At 35.9% G+C, this 25540-nt stretch overlaps 1 protein-coding gene across 1 annotated transcript in view; it reads right to left on the reverse strand.

The window, feature by feature from the left end:
• The window catches only part of DACH1 (dachshund family transcription factor 1), a 334323-nt gene that overhangs the window by 165561 nt on the left and 143222 nt on the right, over window positions 1-25540 (reverse strand). The window contains 1 exon segment of the mRNA XM_035892376.1: window positions 15923-16038. Within this exon segment, the coding sequence (XP_035748269.1) occupies window positions 15923-16038 (116 nt within the window).

Genomic DNA, 25540 nt, shown 5'->3' on the forward strand with positions numbered 1-25540 from the left:
AAGGGCAGGTCAAATACAGTTTCTGTGGTTACAATGAATTAAAACAGTCTAAGATGTGGGATAGAAATTAAGTTAAATCTATTGGCAATAACCTTCACCCAACTTGATCACAAGTTATATAAGGGCTACATCAAATATCCTTCTGTTTTGTCTATGCCCTACTTTGTATCTGGGCTACCCTCTGAATCTATTAACTTACTTGATTACTTAATAAAAACTACAGCCTGAAAAATAAATAAAAATTCTAAAAAGTGCATAATTATTTCTAATACAAAATCCTGGTACACTCTTTAACTTTTAAAGTAACATTCCACTGGCCAAAGAAAGTTCTGTGAAACTCTTCCCTGGTCAGCTAGAGAGGACTAGAGAATGAAATATTTGGAATGAATGGTATGGGAAAACATTCCAGGGAAAATATTGCTAGGATTCACTGTTATTCTTCGTTTATCGTTACCTGTTCTAAAAACACTTCCTTCTATTATTAAAGATTTCATTAAATAAATCTGCTTATTAAATACAGACAAAGTAGATTTGAGGAACTAGAGGGAAGAAGGAAGATAAAATACTCGCTCCTACCACAGTTCTGTGAGTTTATAAAACAGAATTTATATAGTTCAAAATTCATGCCAAGGCTAAATCTGTGTAAATCTGGAACAAATGAAATTTCCAGTGCTCATTAAGGAAAATGACTCAAATTAGGATGAATAAAGAATTACGTATTCTAGTCCTTCTATCAGTTTTCAGGGGAGGGGGACAACTAGTTGAAAATAAGAAGTCACAAACAGAGGTGAGACCCCAGACCACATGTAGGAAATTCTAAAATACTTGTTCACACAGAATAAGAGTAAATATTTGCTCAGAGCACGTGACTTGGAAGTCAAAATATTTTGAGATGATACCGCATCTCAATACCAAGCTTAATACTTTGCCTGATATCAGCAAATTCACTCCTGGTAATATAACTGGAGATTTAAATAACCTAACTAATTAATTAAAAAAACCCAAAACAACACCAAAACACATCATAAAACACTATAATAATAGTAATACAAACTCTACTGACACTAAAAAGACAGCAACTAACAATTATAAAGTAATTTAGAAGGAAATATTTTTCTTGAGAAAATTATGCAGACAGAAGTCTTTTAGAAATGAAATTGATATGAATGATTATCCATAACTTAGAGACTCAGACAGTAGCAGTTACAGGGCATGTTGGCAGAACTGCTGTCTCATGATGACCTTAAATTTTCCACAGAAAAAGATTAATTTAAAAGCTCTGTTTCCAAGTGCAAAATCAGCTAGGAATTCCTTGAATTTCGAGTGGATGTGGATATGGATATGGTAATCATCCCATGTTTGGACTGAGTGCTTCCTTTTTTGCGTAGGGATAACTGCACTGCACATACAGAAAAATATATGTGTCTTTTCCTTCTTCATCATCAGAAAGTTATCTTGAGGCCCCAAGAACAGGAGTACCAAAAGAGGAAAGGTAAATGCATTTCAAAGGTAAATGCAAATTTCATTCAAAAGATGAAAAGCTTTCTCCTGGAGTAAAAAAGAAAGCAAATAAAGAATCAAAAAAAAAGGTATACTGCAAGAGATTTTAATGAAAAAAAGTCATCATCTTTAATGCTCACTGGACAAATGGCACCCAGCTATTGAGCAGAAGGTGGAGAAACCAAGTTGCTTATACTTAAAACAGCATTTCCATATAAGCATTTTTAATTGCTTTCAGATGCTTTTAGATCTTAGTAGTGATTAACTTCATTCAGCAGACAGGAGTAAGTGCTTGTGTTCCAAAAGCTTGTAAATCTTTGGCACTTGGTCTAATAAAAGATAAAACTTTCATTTTGTACTTTGCCTCTAAGTTTCTTTAAACACAAAACATACTAGAAGCTCAACAAGTGAAATATTCATCCTAGTAGTAATTTTGCAATACAGCTATGAAACATGCTCTGTAACTGGCCATGGACAGTACAAGAAACTGGCCAGGAACTCTTCCTCAGAAGATACATATGATTTTTTTTTTTTTTTTTTTTTTTTTTTTACGTTGGGAAAGACTGTAATAAGAAAAAGAGTTAACCTGCCCTCAAAGTCAAAGAACAGCTCTGAACTGTTTTATTTATTGGTACAGGTGCAGCAATAAAAGTCATATTCTTTACAGGAATAGTAGCATCTCTTGCCCAGACTTTCCTGGGGTGTAAGCATTCAGGGTTTGGTGGTTTTTTTCATTTAACTTACGAGATATCTACTATGATAATATTTAGGTATTTTGATTCTATATATGTCACCCCCTCATAACACTCTCCATATAAAATTTTAACTCTAGTGATAATAGAAATAAATTTAAAGAGAGTCATTTATATTTTATATAAAAATGTTCTTACAGCTGTATTTTTTTTTAAAAAGCTAAATCCTGTTTCATGAGTTATTCCATACTGCACAAGCATGAAGCTCACATTGTTATATACTAGAGAGGCAAGAGTATATTTTTTTGTCATTCACCTCTAGGAGTATGTTGTCCTCAGTGTGTTCAGCGTCTGCATATCTGAGACTTCAAAGGCCAAATATAATTTGAGCTTTCAATAAAGGAGAAAAATTACTTTAAAAACTGTTTTGTCACACAGTGACTGAGTGCACAAGAGCCACTGTTTTCTTCCACTTGAATGAAATATTAATCCACTAGAATCTTTTGAGATACTTTTCAAAACAAATGTACTGATTCACAAGAAATCACCTCTCTCTTCTCAAATACTTGCACAGAATACTGATGGGATGCTGGAAATCATTTGGGTTTGTGGCGTTTTTTCTTTTTGTTGGTAGTCTGGGAAACTTGCAAAAAGAATGTACTGTTGTGATGCAGTAAGTTACCCAGTTACTAAATTGCCAAAGCAACACAGTCCTTTTCTTCCAGCTCACTGCCCGGCACTTCACAAGAGCAGACTTTGGCCTCCTCGGGCATCTGCTTGGTAGAGTACCATGAGATAAAGCCCTGGAAGGAAGAGGGGCCCAAGAAAGCTGGTCAATATTCAAGGATCACCTCCTTGAGGAAGAGGAAGTCAGGCAAAAACACCAGGAAGCCTACATGGATGAACAAGTCGTTCCTGGACAAACTCAAAACACAAAAAGGAAGCCTACAGTGGGTGGAAGCAAGGACAGATAGCCTGGGAAGAACACAGAGATATTGTCCAAGCAGCCAGTGATTGGGTTAGGAAAGCTAAAGCCCTGATAGAATTAAATCTGTCCAGGGACGTCAAGGGCAACAAGAAAAGCTACTATAGGTGTATCAGTGATAAAAGGAAGACTAGGGAAAATGCGGGCCCTCTCTGGAAGGAAACAGGAGACCTAGTTACCTGGGATATGGAGAAGGCTGAGGTACTCAACAACTTTTTGACTCAGTCTTCATCAGCTCTAGCCACACTGCCCAAGTCGCAGAAGGCAAAGACAGGGACTGGGAGAATGAAGAACTCTCCATTGTAGGAGAAGACTAGGTTCAAGACCATCTAAGGAACCTGAAGGTGCACAAGTCCGTGGGACCTGATGAGATGCATCTGCAGCTCCTGAGGACACTGGCAGGTGAAGTTGCTAAGCCACTATCCATTGTATTTGAGAAGTTGTGCCAGTCTGGTGAAGATCCCAATGACTGGAAAAGGGGAAACATAACCCCCATTTTTAAAAAGGGAAAAAAGGAAGACCCAGGGAACTACAGGCCAGTCGGTCTCATGTCTGTGCCTGGCAAGAACACAGAGCACATCCTCCAGGAAACTATGCTAAGGCACATGGAAAATAAAAAAATAAGGTGATTGGTGACAGCCAATATGTCTTCACATGGCAAATTGTGCCTGAAAAAATGTGGTGGCCTACTATGATTAGGTTACAGCATTGGTGGATAAGGGAAGAGCAACTGATGACACCTACCTGGACTTGTGCAAAGCATTTGACACTGTCCCGCACAACATCTTTGTGTCAACACTGGACAGAGAGACGTGGATTTGGTGGATGGACCACTCAGTGGGTAAGGAATTGGCTGGCTGGTCGCACTCAAAGAGTTGCGGTCAACTGCTCTACGTCCAGGTGGAGACCAGTGAAAAGTGGCGTTCCTCAAGGGTCAGTACTGGGACTGGCACTGTTTAGCATTTTTGTCAGCAACATGGACAGTGGGATAAAGTGCACCCTCAGCAAGTTTACCGATGATGCCAAAGCTGTGTGGTGTGCTCACCATGCTGGAGGGAAGGGATGCCATCCAGAGGGACCTGGACAGGCTTGAGAAGTGGGCCCGTGCAAACTTCATGAAGTTCAACAAGGCCAAGTGCAAGGTCCTGTACATGGGTCAGGGCAATCCCAAGCACAAATACAGGCTGGGCGGAGAACAGATTGAGAGCAGCCCCGAGGAGAAGGACTTGGGGGTGTTTGGCTGATGAAAAGCTCAACATGACCCAGCAATGTGCACCTGCAGCCCAGAAAGAAAGATGTGGTTACATCCTGGGCTGCATCAAAAGCAGCATGGCCAACAGGTTGAGGGAGGTCATTCTGCCCCTGTATTCTATTCTTGTGAGACCCCACCTGGAGTACTGAGTTCAACTCTGGGGTCCCCAGCGTAAGAGGACCATGGACCTGTTGGAGCCAGCCCAGAGGAGGGCCACAAAGATGATCAGAGGGCTGGAGCACTCCTCCTATAAAAACAGGCTGAGAGAATTCGGGTTCTTCAGACTGGAGAAGAGAAGGATCTGGGGAAACTTTATAGCAGCTTTCCAGTACCAGAAGGGCACCCTACGAGAAAGCTGGAGGGGGACTTTTTAGAAGGGCATGAAGTGATAGGACCAGGGGTAATGCCTTTAAACTGAAAGAGGGTAGATTCAGATTAGATATAAGGAAGAAATTCTTCACTATGAGAGTGATGAGGCACAGGAACAGGTTGCCCAGAGAAGCTGTGGATGCCCCATCCCTGGAAGTGTTCAAGCACAGGCTGGACAGGGCTTTGAGCAATCTGAACTAGTGGAAGGGGTCCCCGCCCATGACAGGGGGGGTGGCACTAGATGATCTTTAAGGGCCCTTCCAACCTAAACCATTCTATGATTCTATATTCATATATAGTAATGAAGCAAGGGTACAGGGAAAACCTATCATTTGCTCTGTGTTAAGCATCTTTTCTCAGCATCTGAAGTTCAAGCTTAAGAGACATTAGAAAGTATTCTAATACAGTAATTATAGCTATGTCTCTTCAAATTGGATAGACGAATCACAGCATATGATTAAGGAACTAGTTTATTGTCAATAGAAAACATAAAAATTACATCATCCTTTTTAGCAGTGATGCTATTTATTTAAGATCCCACTCTTGATTTTCAAGGTTCCTAGCAATGTAGCTCCAGTAACCTGATGTAATCATAAACAGAGATTATTGGAATATGCCGCTGACACCACCTCATGTTTTGAATTCTGTATTTCCACTACGAGTGCCAGAAACGTCCTTGAAAAAAGTACGGTCTGTGGAAAGCAATGCTATTCTACTAACTTCCCTCTCAGTAAGGGCAACTGGATTTTTCAAGCCATATGTATGGTCTTAGTGCCTGTGGTATCAGACAGCACAATGAATATAGAGAAAAGGAAATTTAGTAGATGCATCTGCCCTTTTAAAACACTCTCTGCAACTTCTACTTCCCCTATGTCAATCCACATCTCAGCCACCACCTAACAAAAAGGTGATGTTGACAAAACCTTACTTTTCAGTAAAACTTGTCAGTACACTGTCTGTCTATCTGCCATTGCTATGGATTTTGATGAGTTAGAATGACTTAGTGACATTAATTTTGTCTTGACTAGGTGCAGTTTTCCTTTCTCCAGCTTACTCATTCCTAGCATGTTACTGTTTTCATAGTCAGAAACTAACACATCATTAATTGATGACCTCATCAAAGCAATGTAATAGCAGTAACATGCTCCTCAATCTAAGACTTTTTTTTCTAAATGTCCATAGGAGTCACATCTCTAATAGTAGTAGCAGTAACAGTTTATTCTTTGCTGACAGCTTGAACACAGTATCTCACTGCAATTAAGACTGGATTGAAAGGAGATGATTTAAGAGTTACTGGTACAACACTCATAACAAAAAACATTTCAGAAAGACAAAAATAAAGCGTCCTGTGTAGGCACTGTTGAAAGAGGACAACCCCTGAAAGGAATGACACAAATACTGTAACAACATAGCTTTGTAACCTCTCAATAGTCACAAATTAATAGACAATAGCAAACAAACAAACATATTATATTAAATAAGTTGGCTATACCAACTCATGAAGAAGAGCCCTCTCTCTTCCCTCTCCCTTTCTTTCTTTCTTTCTCTCCATCACGCACACACACAAAATTTTTCTAGTCCCCTGCTTATCCCTTTCCATCCCACTGTTTGCCTTTCCAGTTGGTGCCTCAGGCACACAGCAACCTACATAGCTACGTATTTCTGCATCTTGAAGGAATAAAAGAAGTCTTCTCACCTGAAGAAAGCAAAAGGTTTTCAAACTTAGCATTTTGAATGCACAGAAGCTCAGACCAACAGGTAGAGTTTTCATAAACTGCAAGCTCTGGAAGAAGCTCCATGAGCAATAACTGGCAGATGATTTTGTATTTGCAATACAGTTCATCAGCATGTCTTTCTATGTGCTTAACTTCACAATACAGTTCCAACATAAATACTCTCTGATTTCCAACCAACAAAAATGTTAAGCAATGTGCAGACTACCTAGAATCAAGTTTGTGCAACAATCTGGCACTGGAATCCTGAGCCCAGGACTTGAACCAGAACAACCTTCCTCTTCAAAAACCTTGTCCCAGTTAAGAATATTTTATGATAGCTCTAATATACTGCATAGTACAACATGAGTAATAACCATACAGTGCACTCTGAACAACTGATAATGGATTCATTATAATTCTGATAGTATGTTACCCTGTCTTATAAAATTCATGCAAGCAATGTTACTAGACCTGTAAGTCATAAGGATAACTCATAGTGACTGGTTGTCCTCCGAAAACTGATGAAGTTCATTCTGTGTTCAATAACCTTGTTTCCTGAAAGGTTACGTATGACATGATCATTAGATACTTGACCCTTCCAAGCTGTTATCAAACACAGATAACTTAAAACAAATACTAATAAGATCAATTAATACATTACTTAGCTCATTCTTTTTTGCTTGAGTTGTAGTCTTCTAAAGCTGCCTGGATATAATAATGCTTGCTAGCATACTTTTCTTGAAGATATAATTTAGCTGAGTAAATTCCGAAGTTCATCTACATGTGATATCATGTAACAAAAATACCTGTGCTACTTCACATCTTTTCTGGATCCCTTCATCTTTAAGTCCTTACAGGAGATATGGAAAACTCCACAGCACACATCATTCTCAAGCAGGGGACAATCATATTAAAAAATTACAGTTGACACCACTCACCAAAAAACCCCAAACAAACCCCAAAACCAAGTTAAATACATTAAGCTGCAGTTTCTTCTTGTACTTCAGAGAATCCCCAAATATATGATAAAGAAATCATGGACCATAACTTTGTAATATATAAATTTGAAGTGAACTTTTACTGAATGCAATATGTAGCACCGGCAGCAGATCAAATATAAAATGAAGAGAAAAAAAATCCTTCACCCTTAATTGACCAGGTCATGCAGGGACATACGTAGCCTAATTGTACAGGAAAGGATATAGGCATCTTGATAGCATCCAAGAACTTCATGTGATCGTGGTGATGCAGAACCATAGTTAGCAATATGATGATACTGAGCTTTGTACCAGATCTTCCTATGCTTACTCTAACAAGTACCATCTTACTATATTTCTGTAGCAATCAACACCATTCAGATAAGAGACCATTGTGTAAGACTGAGATATTATTCCAAATTCAGCATCTCAGGTTCATTTCTAGTGGCAGTGTTTAATAAAATAATACTCCATGTTTGATGTTTTAAATGGCAATGCACTGTTTGATCTCTAAAAGGTTAGTTTTGAACTAATTAGAAGTGAAATTATTTGGTATCAAACTATTTTGGCTAAACATTCTCATTAAAAAGCAAGAGTTTGATGGGAAAATATCAGGTTTATTATAAGAAAAGCTGCAAATATAGGAGCATGATTATCTTGATTTTTTTTTATTGAAAGACTATGACTGAAATCTGAGCTACAAGACAATTTCAGTATTTCCCACAATTAGTAAGCTTTCATTTCAAATAATTTAATTTTATGAAACAATCAGTGTACTCTGGAATATGTATCTTTTCAATAACTTTTTCCTTTCAATTACAAATAATAGCATGTTGGAATTCAGAAAGCTATAGTAATCACTAGTAAACATTTCAATTATCAGGTCAAAATTTACTCATTGATAATTTTGCCACATACCTGCCTTTAAGAATAAGATTTTGCTTTCTTCTTTATGATGAGTTTGGCATTTTATTTTGTTTTGGTTTGTACATTACTTGTTTCATAGGACGACAAAATACTTTCTTTTGAAAAGTGGAGGGGTTTTTCCCCCAAGATGTTTAATGTACTTTTATGATTTGAAACAAGAAACTGGAATTTGGGTGAGGGTCATTTCTGAAGTCAAAGACATATTTTTTTCTGATCATCTTAAATCTACCCTGATTTAGCAAAGTTATATATATCTGAAAACTACCATACATCATTAGAGGCTTTACTAATATTTTCTAATAGTTCAACTTCACAGAATATTTTCCTTCAACTGGGATCCTGCACACCTGGTACAGAAATATCACTCTTATGGGGAAATTCACAAATCAGTACCATTACACCTTTAGCCTTCAGAAGGTAAAGTTATTCTGCGAGCCAGGAAGAAACAAAAAATTCTCATCTCATATTTTCCACTGAAAGGTAATAAATCTGTGCACATCACAACCTTATAATAACTGAGTAGTCATTAGATGCAAGTAGAAGAGAGGACTCACTAGCTTATAGCTACGCTGTAAAGTTACTTCACTCCTTCTTGAGTACCTTGAGCATGATACCCGACTATCCTTACTGTCTAAATATTTAATCTCAGAGTCTCTTTTGAAGTGAACCAAATTGTTCCTTTTAAACTGAAAAAGCTGGGAGCATTTCTGGAAACAGGTCACTCCAGTGACTCCTCTCAACAGGCAGTGGGTGAACCTGCATGAGGTTTGACCCTCTGACTTACAGTCTCCAACACTATTGTGTAGGCTTTGAATATAAGTAGTGTTGTATGGTATAATACTGGAAAACATACATGTTCTTTTTGATTAAAACTTCTTAATAAAAGAGGTTCTATTTCTGCAAGCAATTTTTGGCTTTAAACTAGATTCTATGACTGAAAAAGCTACATCTATGTGTTTTTTTGTAAGCAAAGGCAATCAAAGCCTTCTCATGCTCAGAACTGTCTAGAAAGAAAATAGTTGTTAGAAGCAAATATGGTTAAATGGCTTCAGACTTGGAGACAGTTTATAGTCTGCCCACTTGGAGATCTTCCATATATTTGCCTATAATAAACCGTATAGTCACATTTTATTTTTTTACAAAGAGCTACTGAAGTCAAAGAACATTCCCAGGATTCTGATCCTTTGATTACTGGGACCCCAAAATAGATTCTTATATGGCAGTATTTTCTGCTCAGGTACTATAACAAATTTCATTTTAACACTACATTTAAAATGAAGGTTGAGGAGTAAAATATCAAAAGTCAGAAAATAATGAATTTGCATAGGCATATTATACAGCTAAGCACTCAAGTTCCCACTGTGTCTTGTATTCTTACCCTAATAGTTGTTGAAACAGTAATTTGTCTTGGGGATTTTTATAAAATTTGTGGCTACATGGAAAATCAACTTAATTATTAATTGGTGAATGTAAGGGACTCATTGGAACTTAAACTTTCAGAATTGGTTTTCAGTGATAAGGCTCCTGTGATAAAGTAGAAGATAGCTAGCCATTCAACAGGAAGATGATATGACAAAATTATGACCATTTTCAGAGGAGGACAGGTGATCTGAATTACACCTTAATTATTATTTTTAAAACTATGAAATAATATATTTACAGAGTTGAGTCAGTATATCTTTCACTGATACATCAACTAGTGAACACGATAGAAGCTTTCACATTAATTATAATTACTTCTCCTTAATGAAGTGCAAAAATGTTTGTGTAATCTGTTTCAGTTTCTTGAATTAGGTTACAGTTTATCACTCTGAAAGCAGGATTTTGTTGCTGATTTTTGCAATGTTAGTTGAGCCCCAACAGATAATCAGCATATCATCCTATAACACCAATCAAAAGCAATGCTAATGTTAAAAATGTTTAAATGCTAATAAGCAAAACACTCTGTTAACATGGAATGCATTTTATAAGAAGAAAGCAATAGCCACTCAATTTTATTAATGTATATCTTTTTAACTAACATAGGATCACAAAATGTGTGCACTACATAAAATAAATGAATAATAGATTTGCTTCTCAAAACTACTAAGTATGTAACTCACAACTTCTAATTTAGCCTCTGCAACACTCATAGAAATCAAGTCTACTCACTTAGATAAGTTAAACACATTCTTAAGACCTTACAGGACTGAGTGTACTGGGAGAAAACACTTCGAACTACAGATTTTGTTTCTTGGCAATACTCAGTATGATGTGGATATAATAACAATGATAATTATATTTTAACCATTCTTTCAGTTCTGCCTAATACAACATCAATAACTATGAGCCAGAGAAAATGAAATTATTTAATTATGTGATTAATCTTTCTTTAAACACCAAGTAATTCCATCTTCTACTTTAGCAGAAACACTGCCACACTTTATCAACAACTGCATCTGTGAACTCCATTTGTCCTCCAAGCTGAAATAATCTATACAAAACCTTTCAACTCTCTTACTCTAACCCTCCCTAAAAAAGCTTCATGGCTCAGAGAGTTTTGTACAGGATGGAAGTTTGAATATACTTTTATTGATTCAGGCACACAGCAAGAGAGAAAATAAGGATAGGATTAGAAATTAAATCTTCAGATTATCACTCAAGAAAAGAAAAAACAGAACAGGAGTTTAATATGGGAAAGTAGTTATAATTTGCACACATGAAACATTTCAGAGGAAGCTTAATATCTTTACACTAGAAAAGAACAGTCTGGTATCAGATGTGGAATAGGTGGACAGAAGTCCCTATCATAAAGCAAATCTGTTCAAAATAATAATCATAGCAACAATAATTACTGAGGTTAATTTAATGTAAAATTAACATATTGAATTAAACACGTAAGGAGCTTTGAAATTAATTTTATTGACAAAGATATATGTATATGAATATATACATATATAGATATATGAAGTAGTATTCTTATCATGCCCTACAACAGTGTTTTCCAAGAGCACTTTATATTCACATTGTATCTTTGCAAGAAAGATGCACTTCATGAAATAAGTACAAGAGTTTTGTAGTTACTCATTTCATCACCTGTAGATTACAGACTCAGTAGGCCAAGCTGCAGAAGAATTGTCAGAAGCTTTACAAAACAATTTCAAAACCTAAAATACCTAAGAATAATTATTCTTAAAATAAATTGAAAAGTAATAGAATTGCTTTTCAAAGTTTGTATGAAAATTAAGGGACATATTTTAAATGTTATATAGCAACTACAGACATAAAAATACAGAGCACAATGTTTATCATATACACTACTCAGGAATTAAAGCACTGTTTTTCTGATTAATTTCAATTATCTACCGTTTCAACTTTAGACAACTTTTGAAGCCTTCTAAGCACATTAGCCAAGAAAAGATCTGCAGTACAGAGAGATATGCAGATCAAAGTTAATTATGATGAGCCATCTAGTTTTGGAAAACCTTCAAGGAGTTATCCAGATAAGCCTGAAAAGTCAGTACACCTGTCTGAACGTACACCAAACTCTTCTTCTGACTACATTATTTGTAACATAGACAGATTTTAATTCCCTGGACAATTCAAGAAGCTCTTCATTTCCTCTTAGTACACATTTCTCATTTTGTCACACCTTCAAAGGTCCTACATTTATTTTAATAAACATAAGACTGTCTTTTTTTGTCAGCTGACCAGCCTTTTCTAAAGTTGGGAACATTCTGTAAGTTGACCCTAATGAAAGACAGTGGTTAGATCAGCAACTGTGGGTAATATTTATGAATCTAGTGATAAAAATGGACAGAATTATCATCCAAGAGGTGAAGTTATGCTCCCTAAAAAAAATGTGGAATATTTTTCCTTTTTTCCCTTTTATTTTCCTTCTCAATACAAACCTTAAATCTCAGCTTAGTCCCTAAACACTTCTTTAAAATGAATCCATTCTAAGTGATGATGCAACATTATCTGCATGGGTTTTCAAATTGGACCAGTAATAGAATACATTTTCAAGGGTTCCTTAACTTGACCTCCTACAAAAATATACAATCATGGCATTTAATAAGAAGTCTTAGCGTACAGTTTTGTACCAATATTATTTGCACACATGAACAATGCATGCAGAACCAGCACCTTTAGAAACCAAGATTTCCACCTCTAAATGTGTATTTCTGTATTATCCAGCAGATTTCAGAAAAAGGAACATTTTCAAGTAAAAATCGTATGTTAAATCACAGCGTTGTGTATCCTAGATATACCTAATAATTGCAGATCTCTGTTACTTAAAGAGCATTAAATAGCACATAATTGTTTGTGTGATCACTTACACTCTTTTGTAGGCAGGAAGGAAACTTAGTTATTATACTCAGATTATTAAATCAATCAGAAAGCTTAAAAAGAAGAATTTGTTACAAAAAAAGACAGATGGGGGGAGAAGCACTTAGCAACCTGGTACTTTGATTTTTTTTCTGCTTAGAGATGGATGCTAACAGGAAATTCAAACTTCATAAACTTCTCAAACAAGGACTCATCTTAGGGCCACAAAGATGATTAAGGGATCGGAGCACCTGACATACGAAGAGAGGCTGAGAGAACTTGGACTGTTCAGCCTGGAAAAGGCTCAGGGGGGATCTTATCAATGTGTATGAATACCTGATGGGGGCGGGGGGAGTAAAGAAGATGGAGCCAGGCTCTTCTGAGTGTTTCCCAATGGACACAAATACAGGAAATTCCATTGAAAAGTAAGAAAAAAGATTTTATTTTGAGAGTAGTCAAACACTGGAACAGGTTGCAAAGAGACCTGGAGTCTCCGTCCTTGAAGATACTCAAACCCCAACTGGACACAGCCCTGAACAACCTGTTCTGTGTCACCCTACTTTGACCAGGGGAGGCTGAACTAGATGATCTCAGCAGTGCCTGCCAAGATCAACTGTTCTGTGGTTCTATAAGTATACAGAAAAAATACGGAGCAAAATGTTCACAAGTGGCAAAAATTTTCTAGTACCAACTAATGTGGTAGCACATAACGACTGTACCTGTGTCATCTATTACAGTTATTGCAGTTCTTTCTTTGTAGGGCTCTTACAGTGGTTTTGGTATTTATTCACAATGTAGATGCACAAATGTGCATTGATTTGAACCCACAAGATCAGATTATAAGGCTATTTTTACACCTGCCTGTCTATAAAATGCTGGAATGACTGTCATATAGTGCTGCTGTCATGATATTCCTTACCTTTGCTGAGCCGTACTCCATGGAACACTATACAGCAGAGCTTGCTGCTAACAGTGCCAGTGTTTGCATTTTTTGTGCTGTTTCAGACTGCACACGACCACAATGGGAAAAAATCATGCTCGCTCCTTCTGTTGTGGTAAGCCATGTAATGTGAAACCAGCTCAAACTTAATAGCGATTTCATTTAAACCTTTCCTCTTTTGCAAGAGACTCACAAAGTATTACCATCCTAGAAGGATTCAATTAATTATAATCTTACATATGCCTATTTTCTTTAATTTTCAATTATTTTCTTCTTTTTTTAATCATCATTTTAAAGATGTCTACATCTGGTTTTGTGGGCTGATACTCTAAGAAATTGGATCTGTGTTTTTAGTACATTATATTTTTATCATTAACTTGTTATGACCAGCTTTAAAGGACTAGAAAGGAATTGGATACTTTAGGCATGAGTTGTGGTTTTAAGCTGCTTTGTTAGAATAAAAAAAAGCACACCCCACCAGAAGATATTATATCAAGAGGCGATCTGCTCTTACATATTAACTGTAACACAAAACCCCAAACGATACTGTTGACAAGGTTTTTTTTCTTGTCTCTCTCTTTTCAGCTTGCTTATTTGTCTATGACTTCTTTCATGTCATCTCCTTTCTACTTTTCACATGCATTTTTTTCTTTGATATTTTCCTGCCTTACTTCCCCCAAATAATTTCCCTTTGCTTCTGCAATTTTTGATCTCTCCCTCATAAACACAAATGCTTCTGCCCTATAGAAACTTTCATTCTTTCCTGACATAGACCCTCTGTATTATTCTCATGTTGCATTTACTCTGTGCCAACTCTATTTCCTTTACTAGATTTTATCTATTAATTCCTCTTGTATAAAATATTTTAATCCTGATTCTTTTTTTTTTTGCTGGTCACACCTGCCTAGATGACCACGGTGAGTCCTACTTGCCTGACACCCTCCCATGCTTGCCTGCACTCTCAGTCTCATCCCTCCTTCCCTCGCTTACTTTATAAGTCTCTCTTACCAACCCGTTGTCTGACTTCTCTTCATCTCTGACATCACTCCTCTTGATCTTTAGCCTTCTGAAAAGCTGTAAATCCCTAATAATAAATACATTTCTGGCTATGTATCTATCTCACTATGTAAAGCGGCTCTTGAGCCCTAAGGCCGAGAAACGTGGCTCCACTTTTGTTCACAGAGGTAAACTCTCTTTGCTTTCCTCCCTCCTCCAGACAAGACACTTGCATCCATACTGCCAACAGTTTCTGGCATGTGGTATTTCCTGAACTGTGTCTTTTTTTGGAAAATGTTAGTCAGTTATGACCAAAACCATGCCAAGGATCATGCTCATACTTAAACAGGAATTTGATCATGGGCATGTACTCAAACATTCACCCATCTACCCAATCTCCAAGAGGCATCAATCTTCCTCTCTATTCAGATCTGTCTAGTTTATTATCTTTCCTTTGCCTTAGAGAAAATCAGTGCTAGAGACTGAGCTGTGCAAACAAGTGGGGAACAACTGGGGAAGAAGTGGAAGCTCAGGTGAGCTTTGCTGAAGCAAGTGGGAGAATTTAACTCATCTGTAACATGACGAGAGAGCATGTGGCACCACCATCAACAGCTTGACCATTGGGTGCCTCCATCTTCAGCTGTCTCTGTTTATCTCCCTGCAACAAAGTCCTTCTTAATTTAACTATGTCTAAGAGCAAGTCGCTGCTAGAAGATGTTACAGTAACTTTCAAAAGAAAACAGTAGTTTGGGAAACAGATTGTTACAGGACTTTACATTAGTATAAAGCCTCAGGAGATGTATCAAAAGTAGAATTTCAGGATGAAAAATTAAAACAGACGTGTGTAGCATGGAGTTATTCTAACTAACCCTGTGTCTTCAGGCAACTATATTCATGACAACATTATCTAATCAAGCAAAGCAGCAAAAAATCAGAAGATACCTGATCTATTAAAAATTAATAGGGGTATTATTGTCTAATGTTAGGTAATTCATGCTTTGAAAGGTTTTTTGTTTATAAAGAAAAAGAACAGGGGAAAAAAATAAAGGATTATTACTTGCTCAGTTATTTGTATTTTAAAGTACTGAGCTGCCACAATTTCCATTACATACAATACATTTATGTAGCAATAATGTTACATTACAGTATCTCCTTTGAGGTACTTGGGTGCTGGTTTCCTAGACTGTTAATTTATTAACAAGTGGGTATAAGCCATGAATCCAAAAGATAGCCCGTGTGAAGGTGTTTCTAGCAATCCTACCTGTTGGCGGGATGATTCCAGGAGACATTAGGCCTGGGACAGAATGTGGCATGATATGAGAATTCTCTGGGGAGGTGACACTTTGAGTCCTCTTAGGAGGCCTTCCAGGTCTAGAACTGAAACAAACAAACAAAAAAATTTTTACAATTAAGCTGTTGTCTTACACATCATTTCAAAGTTGTTTCAAGTGGTAACATGGACTGTAAATAAATTTGTTTCAAGGACGGTTGCTTTTGCAGTTAGATGTAATAGACTTCCATCACTAATTAGATTACATGCTGAATTCATTTTCCTCATTGAAGATCAGCCGCTCTTGATGCATAATTCATAGCCTGCACCTCGTTACCTGCTTCTTCATATTAATATCTATACACAGTTTGAATTGCCTCGTTTGCATATGCTAAAGTTCTGCATGCAGCCTTCAGCACGAAAATTATGCACTAACTTGTAATAATTATTACAGTCAGCCTGCTATTGATTTATGAGACTTTTAAAAACCAAATATGTGTAGTACTTGTAATGAATGATATTTTAAGGTTCTTCAGGAAATTAAAAGGCAATGGCTGCCTAAGGAAATGTTCTGCTTGTTTGATTTAATACTACAGTTAGCTGGGAGGTGGAATGAAAGAGTGATTCAGACCTATAGCACATTTTTCGATGATATGTTTTATTACTTTGCACTGCTAGCCTGATATCTAGATGATAAATGACAATACATATCTAATGTGTGAAAAGGTCTTGCAATTTCTTTATTTTTTGTCATTTAAAAGATAAGTCAAGTTATCATTTAACCCTTATTCTATTTAAAGTGAAAATCTCACTAAGACACCTTACTTTAAATATACTACTTTATGTCAGAAAGGACTCAGAATTATTTGTAAGATATTGTTGAGCAACTGCCATCACAGCAGCTTACATCTGTCCAGCACGGAAAAATAAAGGGTTTCAGGTTTAAGCACTCCTTGTCTGTTAAATGCTCACATACACAACTTTCCATCCCCTGGACTGTGTAAGTAGCATACAAATTAGATACGGATTACAATGAAAATACTTATTACCTACTTACATGCAAATATGTACCTGCTTCATACAATGCATATCCAAAGACTTGCATTCCTTTGTACAGATCATGGCATAGTACTATTGCAATGTCCTATAACTGCTTATTTATTTAGGGGACATTGTGGAATAACTTCATGGAAGAAGGTGATGTGCAGTTCTAATACTGCAGTGTTAACCTATGCTTTGCCAAACATTTGAGGTTCTTCATTTGTTTCAAAACAAGGAAGAAAAGAAAGGTTTTGCTCCTTGGGTCCTCAAACTAACAAAACTCTCATCAAGGATAATGGCATTTTTAGCTATGCTGGGACTGCAGGAGGCAGATAATAAAATACCTCTGGTTTTTGTTCATATTCATTCCCCTTGTGTTTGGAAATACCGTGGGTTTTTTTTTCAACTTCTACAACCTACCTTTAATAAACTAAAAACAATCAAAGTACAGGGCATTTTCTTGGAGCTTAATGACTCAAGGCATTGAGTCATTAACCTTAACTGATCATTAATTCCCAACTTAATGTCCTGAGCTAAGGTCATTATTAAAATTATAAGCTTGATAATTTCTTTGATTGGTTTGGGATTTTTGATTTTCTTTAATACAAACAAAATCATCGTATGTTCACAACTACAAGAAAAACAGTTGTAGAAAAAGAATAGTCTTATTCCAGCTCACAGAACCAAATTAAGTGTCTTCCGTCCTTCTTTGAAATTTTCTTTGTGATTTACAATAAAAATAAACATACCATGAACACACATAAAACTGATAAAAATATTATAGGCAAAAATTATCTGATATAAATGGAGTGTTTCTAATATATTCACCCACCAAAAAAATGCTACCATGTAAGAAAACTTTAATGGCTGAATTTAAATACCTATGACAATGCACTGTTCCCAAATCAGCACTGTGATGTGAGTATGGTAGGGTCTGACAACAGCATAAAAAGCACAAGCAGGGTGCCATGGCATAACAGACAACCTACCAATGACTTCCAAGTTTTTAAAAAACAACAAATTCACTCCTGCAAAGATTCTCTTTGATGAATTAATGGTTACTACTAAATATAGCCATGGTGAAGTTTGAATGCTTTTGTCTTTGATTTTGCAGAATAAAACCACCCCCTTTGAAGACTAAGAAAAGACACCCATGGACCAAATCTGTAAATGAAGGTCAGCAACGAATTATAGGTGAGCGATACTGAAATATCCAAGGCAAAACTCTTCTTTTGGTTGCCTTCTACAATCAAGTTGATTGTGCTACTATTCAAAAGGGCTGTCACACTCGAAGCCATAAATGAGCCCAGTAACCCAACTCTATCCCATGATTTGTCCCAAAATTCACCAAATAAGTGTTTTCATGAAGTCCCAAAATCCCAATTCCAATCCAACTAACAATAAGTAAACCTCTTTTATCCTGATACATTTTTTATGTGACAAAGCACTAACTCCAGTTTACTATAAAAAGGCCTTTATCTATTTAAGAAATGTTTGTCCCTTTTGAGAAGGCAGAAAAAAAAAATAAGAATTATTTCTTAAGGTCTGGAAGATCTGATTTAGTCACAGCAGACTACGCAATACACAAATAAAAGGAGTAAATCTCTAATTGGTTAAAATAAGCAAACACTGATTGTCCCCAATAACCGATTGATAATTTTCTTGATTTGTTATTTATATTATGCACTTGTTTCATTAAACAAATTCCTAACTTGAAATACTATCATTTTATAAGATCTGTTTTCAAACTGTAAGAATTGCAAGAATTTTGCATGAATTGGAAAAAACAGTATGTAAAAATTACTTTTAAAATAATAACTTTCATTCTATTTGAAAACTTGCATGTTGTTTTGTAGTTCATTATCATTTTTATAGCTATATGATAAACTCTTAAAAAAAAAACATTAAAGGCATAGCAAATGAGTTTAACTATCATAAACAGACTGATAAAAATAGCTTAATGAATCATTTTGTTGCTATTTTTCCTAAAGTTGTGTATAGTAAAGACCTACTTATTTTTACATTAGGACAAGTTCACTTTCATACCAAGATAAGCCTGCTTCAAAGTATACATGTTCCTATTTTGTATCAAAATCGGTAGATTTGTCTTCAGTACGAAAAGATAACATAATTTAAATAGATGTGAGCTGATTTGTTATGCAAAAGATATATTTAAACACCAGAGAATATAAGTTATTCTTCTATTCAATGTCACTGAGATACAAATATCATCATTTTAAAACTGTTGATAATGCTCTTTTTACTCATATTTAGATTTTATATATAAGTTTTTACAGAGATATAAAAGATATTGTAAGATTTTGTCTTTTATCTGAATAAAATCTTTGGAAGAACAACACTGGTTCTTCTGAAGACACATTTGACTTCTTAAGGTAATGCTAATTATCTCAATGGGTAAACTACTCAAGTTGACCCATTTGGATTTTGAAGATGACTACAGTTTGGATGTTTTAGAGCTAAGATAAACGCGCTGAAGTGCCAAAACCCCAAAAAAGCCAACTCTTACAAATACCTAGGGTCATAGTACGGAGCAGTCAAGAAATCTTTTGGACTCTGCAAGAAGACGCTAGAAGAAACAGACCTACATCTGGAAGTCATAGCTGGTCTTCTTCTCTATTGTTTCATTCTTTGAGGATTAAATTAGAGGGAGGATGAATTAGACAATTTCAACAAAGACTCAAAGGAGCGGCAATGCTTAACTTAAAGAGCTGAGGAAAAGTCAAAGGGAAGTTACCAGTTCCTTGTTTACTCATTAAAAAGGAGACGTAATAGAAACATTGTCACTCTTTCTGCTTTTAGAAATATAGATGTGTAAGTTAGATTTTTTCCTCTCTAAAACTTAAGTTTTCATGTATGAGATATCTTAACATATGTTGAAGAAGAAAATGGAAGCTTCCTACAGGACCACATATAACTTAGTTTTTAAAGTGAAGCACCTAAATACATTTAACTCCCTGAAAACTCATCTGCCTTATATAGGTTTGTGTAAGCTTTGTATCAAAGTTTGTAGACTTCTTGCAGGGTTTAGAAGACATTCCCACAAACAACTGAGATTTATCTTTGAAGACAATCATCACGATTTACAATTACAATACACTATTAAGTGACAGAGGAACTAAAGGCACAGACTGGTGAATCTTCAAATTCTCAAAAAGGGAGGGAAATATTTTCTTCATTTGCATCAGCTAATTAGATATTCAGAACACTTTCCAGAACCACTGAAAATAAATCCACCAGGTTTTGGTCAGATTTGTATTTCACCCCTTAAACTTCCATAAATACTTCAATGAATACTATGGCTCTAGCATTTTCATCTTTGAAGGAAAGGGTGTATGTCTTCTGCACTGTGACTGGCATGAAAGGTACAAAATATGAGAAGCAATTGAGAGTATGTTGTCCTAAAATACAGCAAGTTCTCTGAAGTAGTTCTCTTTTGACCAACATATATTAGTCTTATCTCCTTCCTGTGTTACCAACCTAGACAATGACAGATGGCTGAACTACAGAATAAAAAATGGAAGAATCAGTGCTTGTTATCAACTATAATGTTGTGCTTTGATTATACTTTTAAAGTTTTATACACCTCCAATTTTATTATCGAAGTATGAGCTTGCTCTTAGAAATCACTTTGATAGTGCAAAACAATTAAAAGCAGACGTAATCAGCAGAAGATCTGGTCCTGCACAATCATGTGGAAAGAGGTGAAGAGAAAATAGGTACGGGTTTATCTGCAGGCTTTAAAAGTAAGCGGACTTTTCATTCAGCAATTTTCACTATCTGCCAGAAGACAAGCATGGCTTTAAAATTTAAGGGTCTCATTCTTAAAAGCCTTAGACACATAGACCTCCCACTGATTTCTGTTAGGAGATTGGAGCACCAAGGAAGATACTGGTTCCAGAACAGAGGAAACTCTTCATGAGTAGTACATACCTCGCAGAGTATGTTACTAGCATTTTATATATGACTGATTGCACAGCAAAACATATACTAATAAAAGAAAAAGAGCATGAAACACAGTTGATAATGCTGTGATTTACCCTCTGATGTCCTGACTTTGAGGAGTAATTGTGCAAATTAACTCTAGCCAAACAAAGTTTCACTCTTCAAAATTATTTTTTATGAAGTATCCCTTAAGAAAACAGCAACTCTTACCAGCTGTAAGAAAGCAAACTGCCTTTCTAGCCAAAACTAATTTTCAGGGCTTGATTTCTACATATACAGTTTCATTTTTAACCTTGTCTGTGAGCAAGTTCAGTGCACAGAAATACTGTCCTCATTTGAAACTGAGCAAACATGATGCAGTGAAGCTGCCATTGACCAGGCAGTTTTATAATCAGTAATATTGGGGGGTGGTGGGGAGAGTTACACTCCGGAGGTGATAGCCAGCAAATCTGTAACAAGCATTTGGTGTATTTATTTAATGTATTTTTTATGTTCTTAGAACTGCTTAGAACAGCTTTGAATATCAATATCAATTTTAGCTACATCAGCATTTATGCATCTCATTTAGGTACATATTGAGAATCTAGTCTTTATTTCTCTCTTGTTCTACCTCCCCTCAGTGCTTCAAAGACTGACACAGAATTTTTGACCTCAAAAGGAGCTGGCTGAATGAAATTTAGGTAAACAGCCAGTGAAAGTGGTTATTATGTGCTCGCCATAGGATGGCCACTGCAAAAGGGCTGAGGATGTCACAGCCTGAAGCTACTTCCTGACTTGATTTAAAGAGAGGGATGCCCTGTGACAACCTGTAGCCAACTCTTCCCCCATGGTACATATGTGGTACTTCTGGGTTTGAGATAGCTTCCGTGCTGCTCTCAGTGTCATACATGCAGCCTTCACGTTAGTAAGACTTGAGCCAAGGGCGTGTCAATTCTGAAAAATAAGGTCTAGGAAGACTGACTAAACCTTTTGTGTAATTTAATTCCTTTGGTTGGAAAACACTTGCTTGCCAAGGTAACCTTCATAAATATTTCTAATGCACTGAACTAGCATTTTAAAGGCAAAAAAGTGACAACATACATCGATCTAAACCTTATACTTTACTATGTTAAGCTTTCCCCTTCTACTCCCACTCAAGAAGAAAGCAAAATAATGCAGTTCTAAGACCGGGCATATATCTATTTTGGCAGTTAGTAAAACAAACATTAGAAATCACACCAGGTCCTTTTTACTTGCAGCAGTCGTATGAAACAATAAAACTCACAGTGCAATTACCTTAAATTTATTTTTCTTCTCAGAGTTAAACAGAAAATGTTCTCACACAATAATTAGTGCTGAACTCATGATATATTACAAGGAGTTACTGAGACAGCAAACAATGCTGATAAAAATAAATACAAAGATCTGTTTAAAAATCTTCACAAAGTATATGAATGATCTTCAAAAGAATTAGGTTGAGTTACAAGCGTGAGTAGTGGAGAAAGCATACAGATCAAATATTACTGCATTTTAGTAACAGAACACATTACTGCTATTTTTAAACCAAAATGGCCAAAAATGGATATTTGGTCAGAAATGCAGTACCAGTTTACCAGTGGTCCAAATAATTAAGCTAAATGGAAGAAAATATATTGCACTCCATATCCCATCCCAAAGCCATTTATCACAGTAATACACGAGCACTGCTTAGTGCTAGGATACTAAACTTTTGGGGCAATAGAGAAGACCTTGTTGAATTATTTCTTTTCCTAACAGACCAGTCATGTAAATATCATGGCATTTCCTTCTTCCTCAGCTCAAATCACTCCATTTTTCAGCAAGATCAGGAGTATTCTTGACACAAGAGTACAAGGTACAAAGTACATGAGTGCAAGAATATATAGAATATATATTACAGCAATACCTGTCAGCTCTTGATGCTCGAAGTCCCACTACAAACACAATGAAAGAATCTAAGGAAAAGTTTCTGCTTGACTGACCATACCACTTGAATATATGAATGACCCAAAGGGCAAGAAAGGAAATAAAACCAGTTAGAAATCTGGAGTAACTAGAGTAAATTACAGTACCAGATTTGAGTACAGCTGTGATTGTACGGAAGTTTAAAATATTACTGAAATGTGACTGTTCTTTTAATGAAATTGAGATCTGTAAGTCATCTATTGGAAAGTGAAAAACAGATAAAAAATTAATCTAATTCTGTTGGGTGGCATAATTATGATGTCAGAAGTAAATTAAGCCAAAAAGTTCACTGCTTCATCTGATTAGCTGAAACACTAGATCTGCCTGAAAGTTCTTAAAACATTTAAGTATGTTGGCTCTCATGATTATGTAATAACTGTGAAACACAAGCCTCTGATGATGACAACCATACAAGCTAGAGTAGAAGATAAGTCTGAATGAACAATGAAATGCAATTATTAAACAGAACTCATGCATAAATTCAAACCATATTGATATATTTTTTCTTGATATAAACACTGCTTCAGAAAGAATACTCAAAATATGCAATAGAAGTACAGAAATCACAGCACTGGAGGTACTGAAGAAAGTTATTTAGGAATACTGCCAATAGCAACAAGAAAACCTTGCAAAATCATATTTATTTCCTCTATTTACAGTGCTGTCTTTTCAGAATAATTCTTGCAACTACAAAAAAATGTACAAAACCCAGTGATATAAAGTGCACGCTTCCCACAAATGCTCTTTCTGTCAAGTTATAACAGATGCCTTTCCCATTTCACTCAACCTTACAGCATAAACCGCACCCATAATTTAAATATGCAAGCTAAATGATTCCTTCTAACAGTGTTATTCACCCACATGAAACCCCAAACTATAACAGATGCACAGCCTATTTTTTCCTCAACTGTTTTAATCTTTTCTTAGGGTTTTAATTCTAAAAGCATCACCTCAAAACAACATCTACTATGTATATTATCAAAATGTCAGCCATGGAGCTAATAGGCCAGAAAGACAGGTTTGATCCATAAATGACACAATCTAAAAGAATCTTAAGCTTTCTTTTTTTAAAAAAAGTTTCTACTTCATGTTGCTGAGATGATTCCCAATGTGAAACAAGTGTAACTGATGTGGTTATGTCTGTTAGAGTCTGCAGATGGCCTGAAACAATGATTTAAATGTATGAACTTCAGTTGGAATGAACAGTCCTGCTTCAAGGCTTGTTTTCTAACCATCTGCATTCATCTCTGCATATAACTTGCACATGTAATTACAAATTTGTGAACATAAATCAGATAATTGCATGTACAAATAACCAATTAGACTCAAAGCAGAATTAGGCCATATAATAACACACTCCTCTTTTGAACACATATATCACCATACATACATAAGTGAATATCTTTGTTTAAGAAATTTTTGTTTAGAAAAATAACATTTGATTTGTTGTCCAGTAGGATACACTGGGCAACAGCTGCCATTTTGAGCTGCATAAAAAAATAACAGAAACACAAGAAGAAAAAACATCTACTTAATAAACAACCCCACCATTGCTCAAGGGGGCTGCAGACCTGGTGTTCATTACCACCTGTATTAAAGATACACAAACTTTCAATGCTGATATAAGCTCAAGTAAGAAAGAAAAAAAATATTGTACTATTCAAGGGAAGTATTTTGTGGAAATACTCTGGTTCTCCTGGCAGTTTGTTAATTAATATGCCATTCTTCTTCATAACAGTTGATAATGGAGTTCTATCATGTAAGTGTATCCACTGTAATATCTGAATGCATTCATCACTTAATTGGCCACAATTCTTCGCATGAAATGCTGAAACAAGTGAACTGTCACCTTTTTAATGAAGCTGCCTATATCTTAAACCCTTTGCCCTTTGAAAAACTATTTATACTCAAAATGAAAAATTTTATTCTAGCTTCTGCCAGAGACTGTGGTTAATGTTCACTGCCCTTTATTCACCTTATTTTTAATTCTGAAAACCCACACTCATTAACCATACACTTCCAAAGAATTGCTGGAACCACCTAAATAAAAGCTTAGAAGTTACTATTGTACATTTGAAAGTAACAGTAGTGATATGAAATACTGAAAAGACTTTCCGTTAGCCTGTATAGCTATAACTGCACAGCTGATGTAGCATAGACTGTTGGTAACAACGCAGTACCCATTAAAATCAAGAACTTAAACCTTTAAATAAGGTGTTTCATATTTGCATTTATGCATAAATACAACTATGAATGAATCTGCTAGATGAGTACTGAGCATTAAAGTGAGAGGTTTCTTTGAACAGACAATATCTAGGGTCTGAGTGACATTTATGTTGGGTAGAACTGTACAAGTAACACTAATGAAAAGAGCCTATGGTCTGACTGCGTGCCCTTCTAGCTGATGCCAGTAAGCAAGTCCTAAACTAAAAGCTAATGAGTAGTTTCATGTCTGTCTGTTTGGGACAGAAACCAGCTATGAGTATAGCAATGGGTTTGTGCAAAACCCAGCAAAATGCTCATCACTTAAACTCCATGTGGACTAAGAGATGTAAGAGGGCTGGCTACCTTTGTAGGTACTCTTTAATTAGTTAATACTTTTGTGTACTCTAGTTGAACTTTACTTCCAAAACACAGCAAAAT

The sequence above is a fragment of the Egretta garzetta genome, unplaced genomic scaffold (genome assembly GCF_000687185.1).
Source record: "Egretta garzetta isolate BGI_Z169 unplaced genomic scaffold, ASM68718v1 scaffold524, whole genome shotgun sequence".
Lineage (NCBI taxonomy): Eukaryota > Metazoa > Chordata > Aves > Pelecaniformes > Ardeidae > Egretta > Egretta garzetta.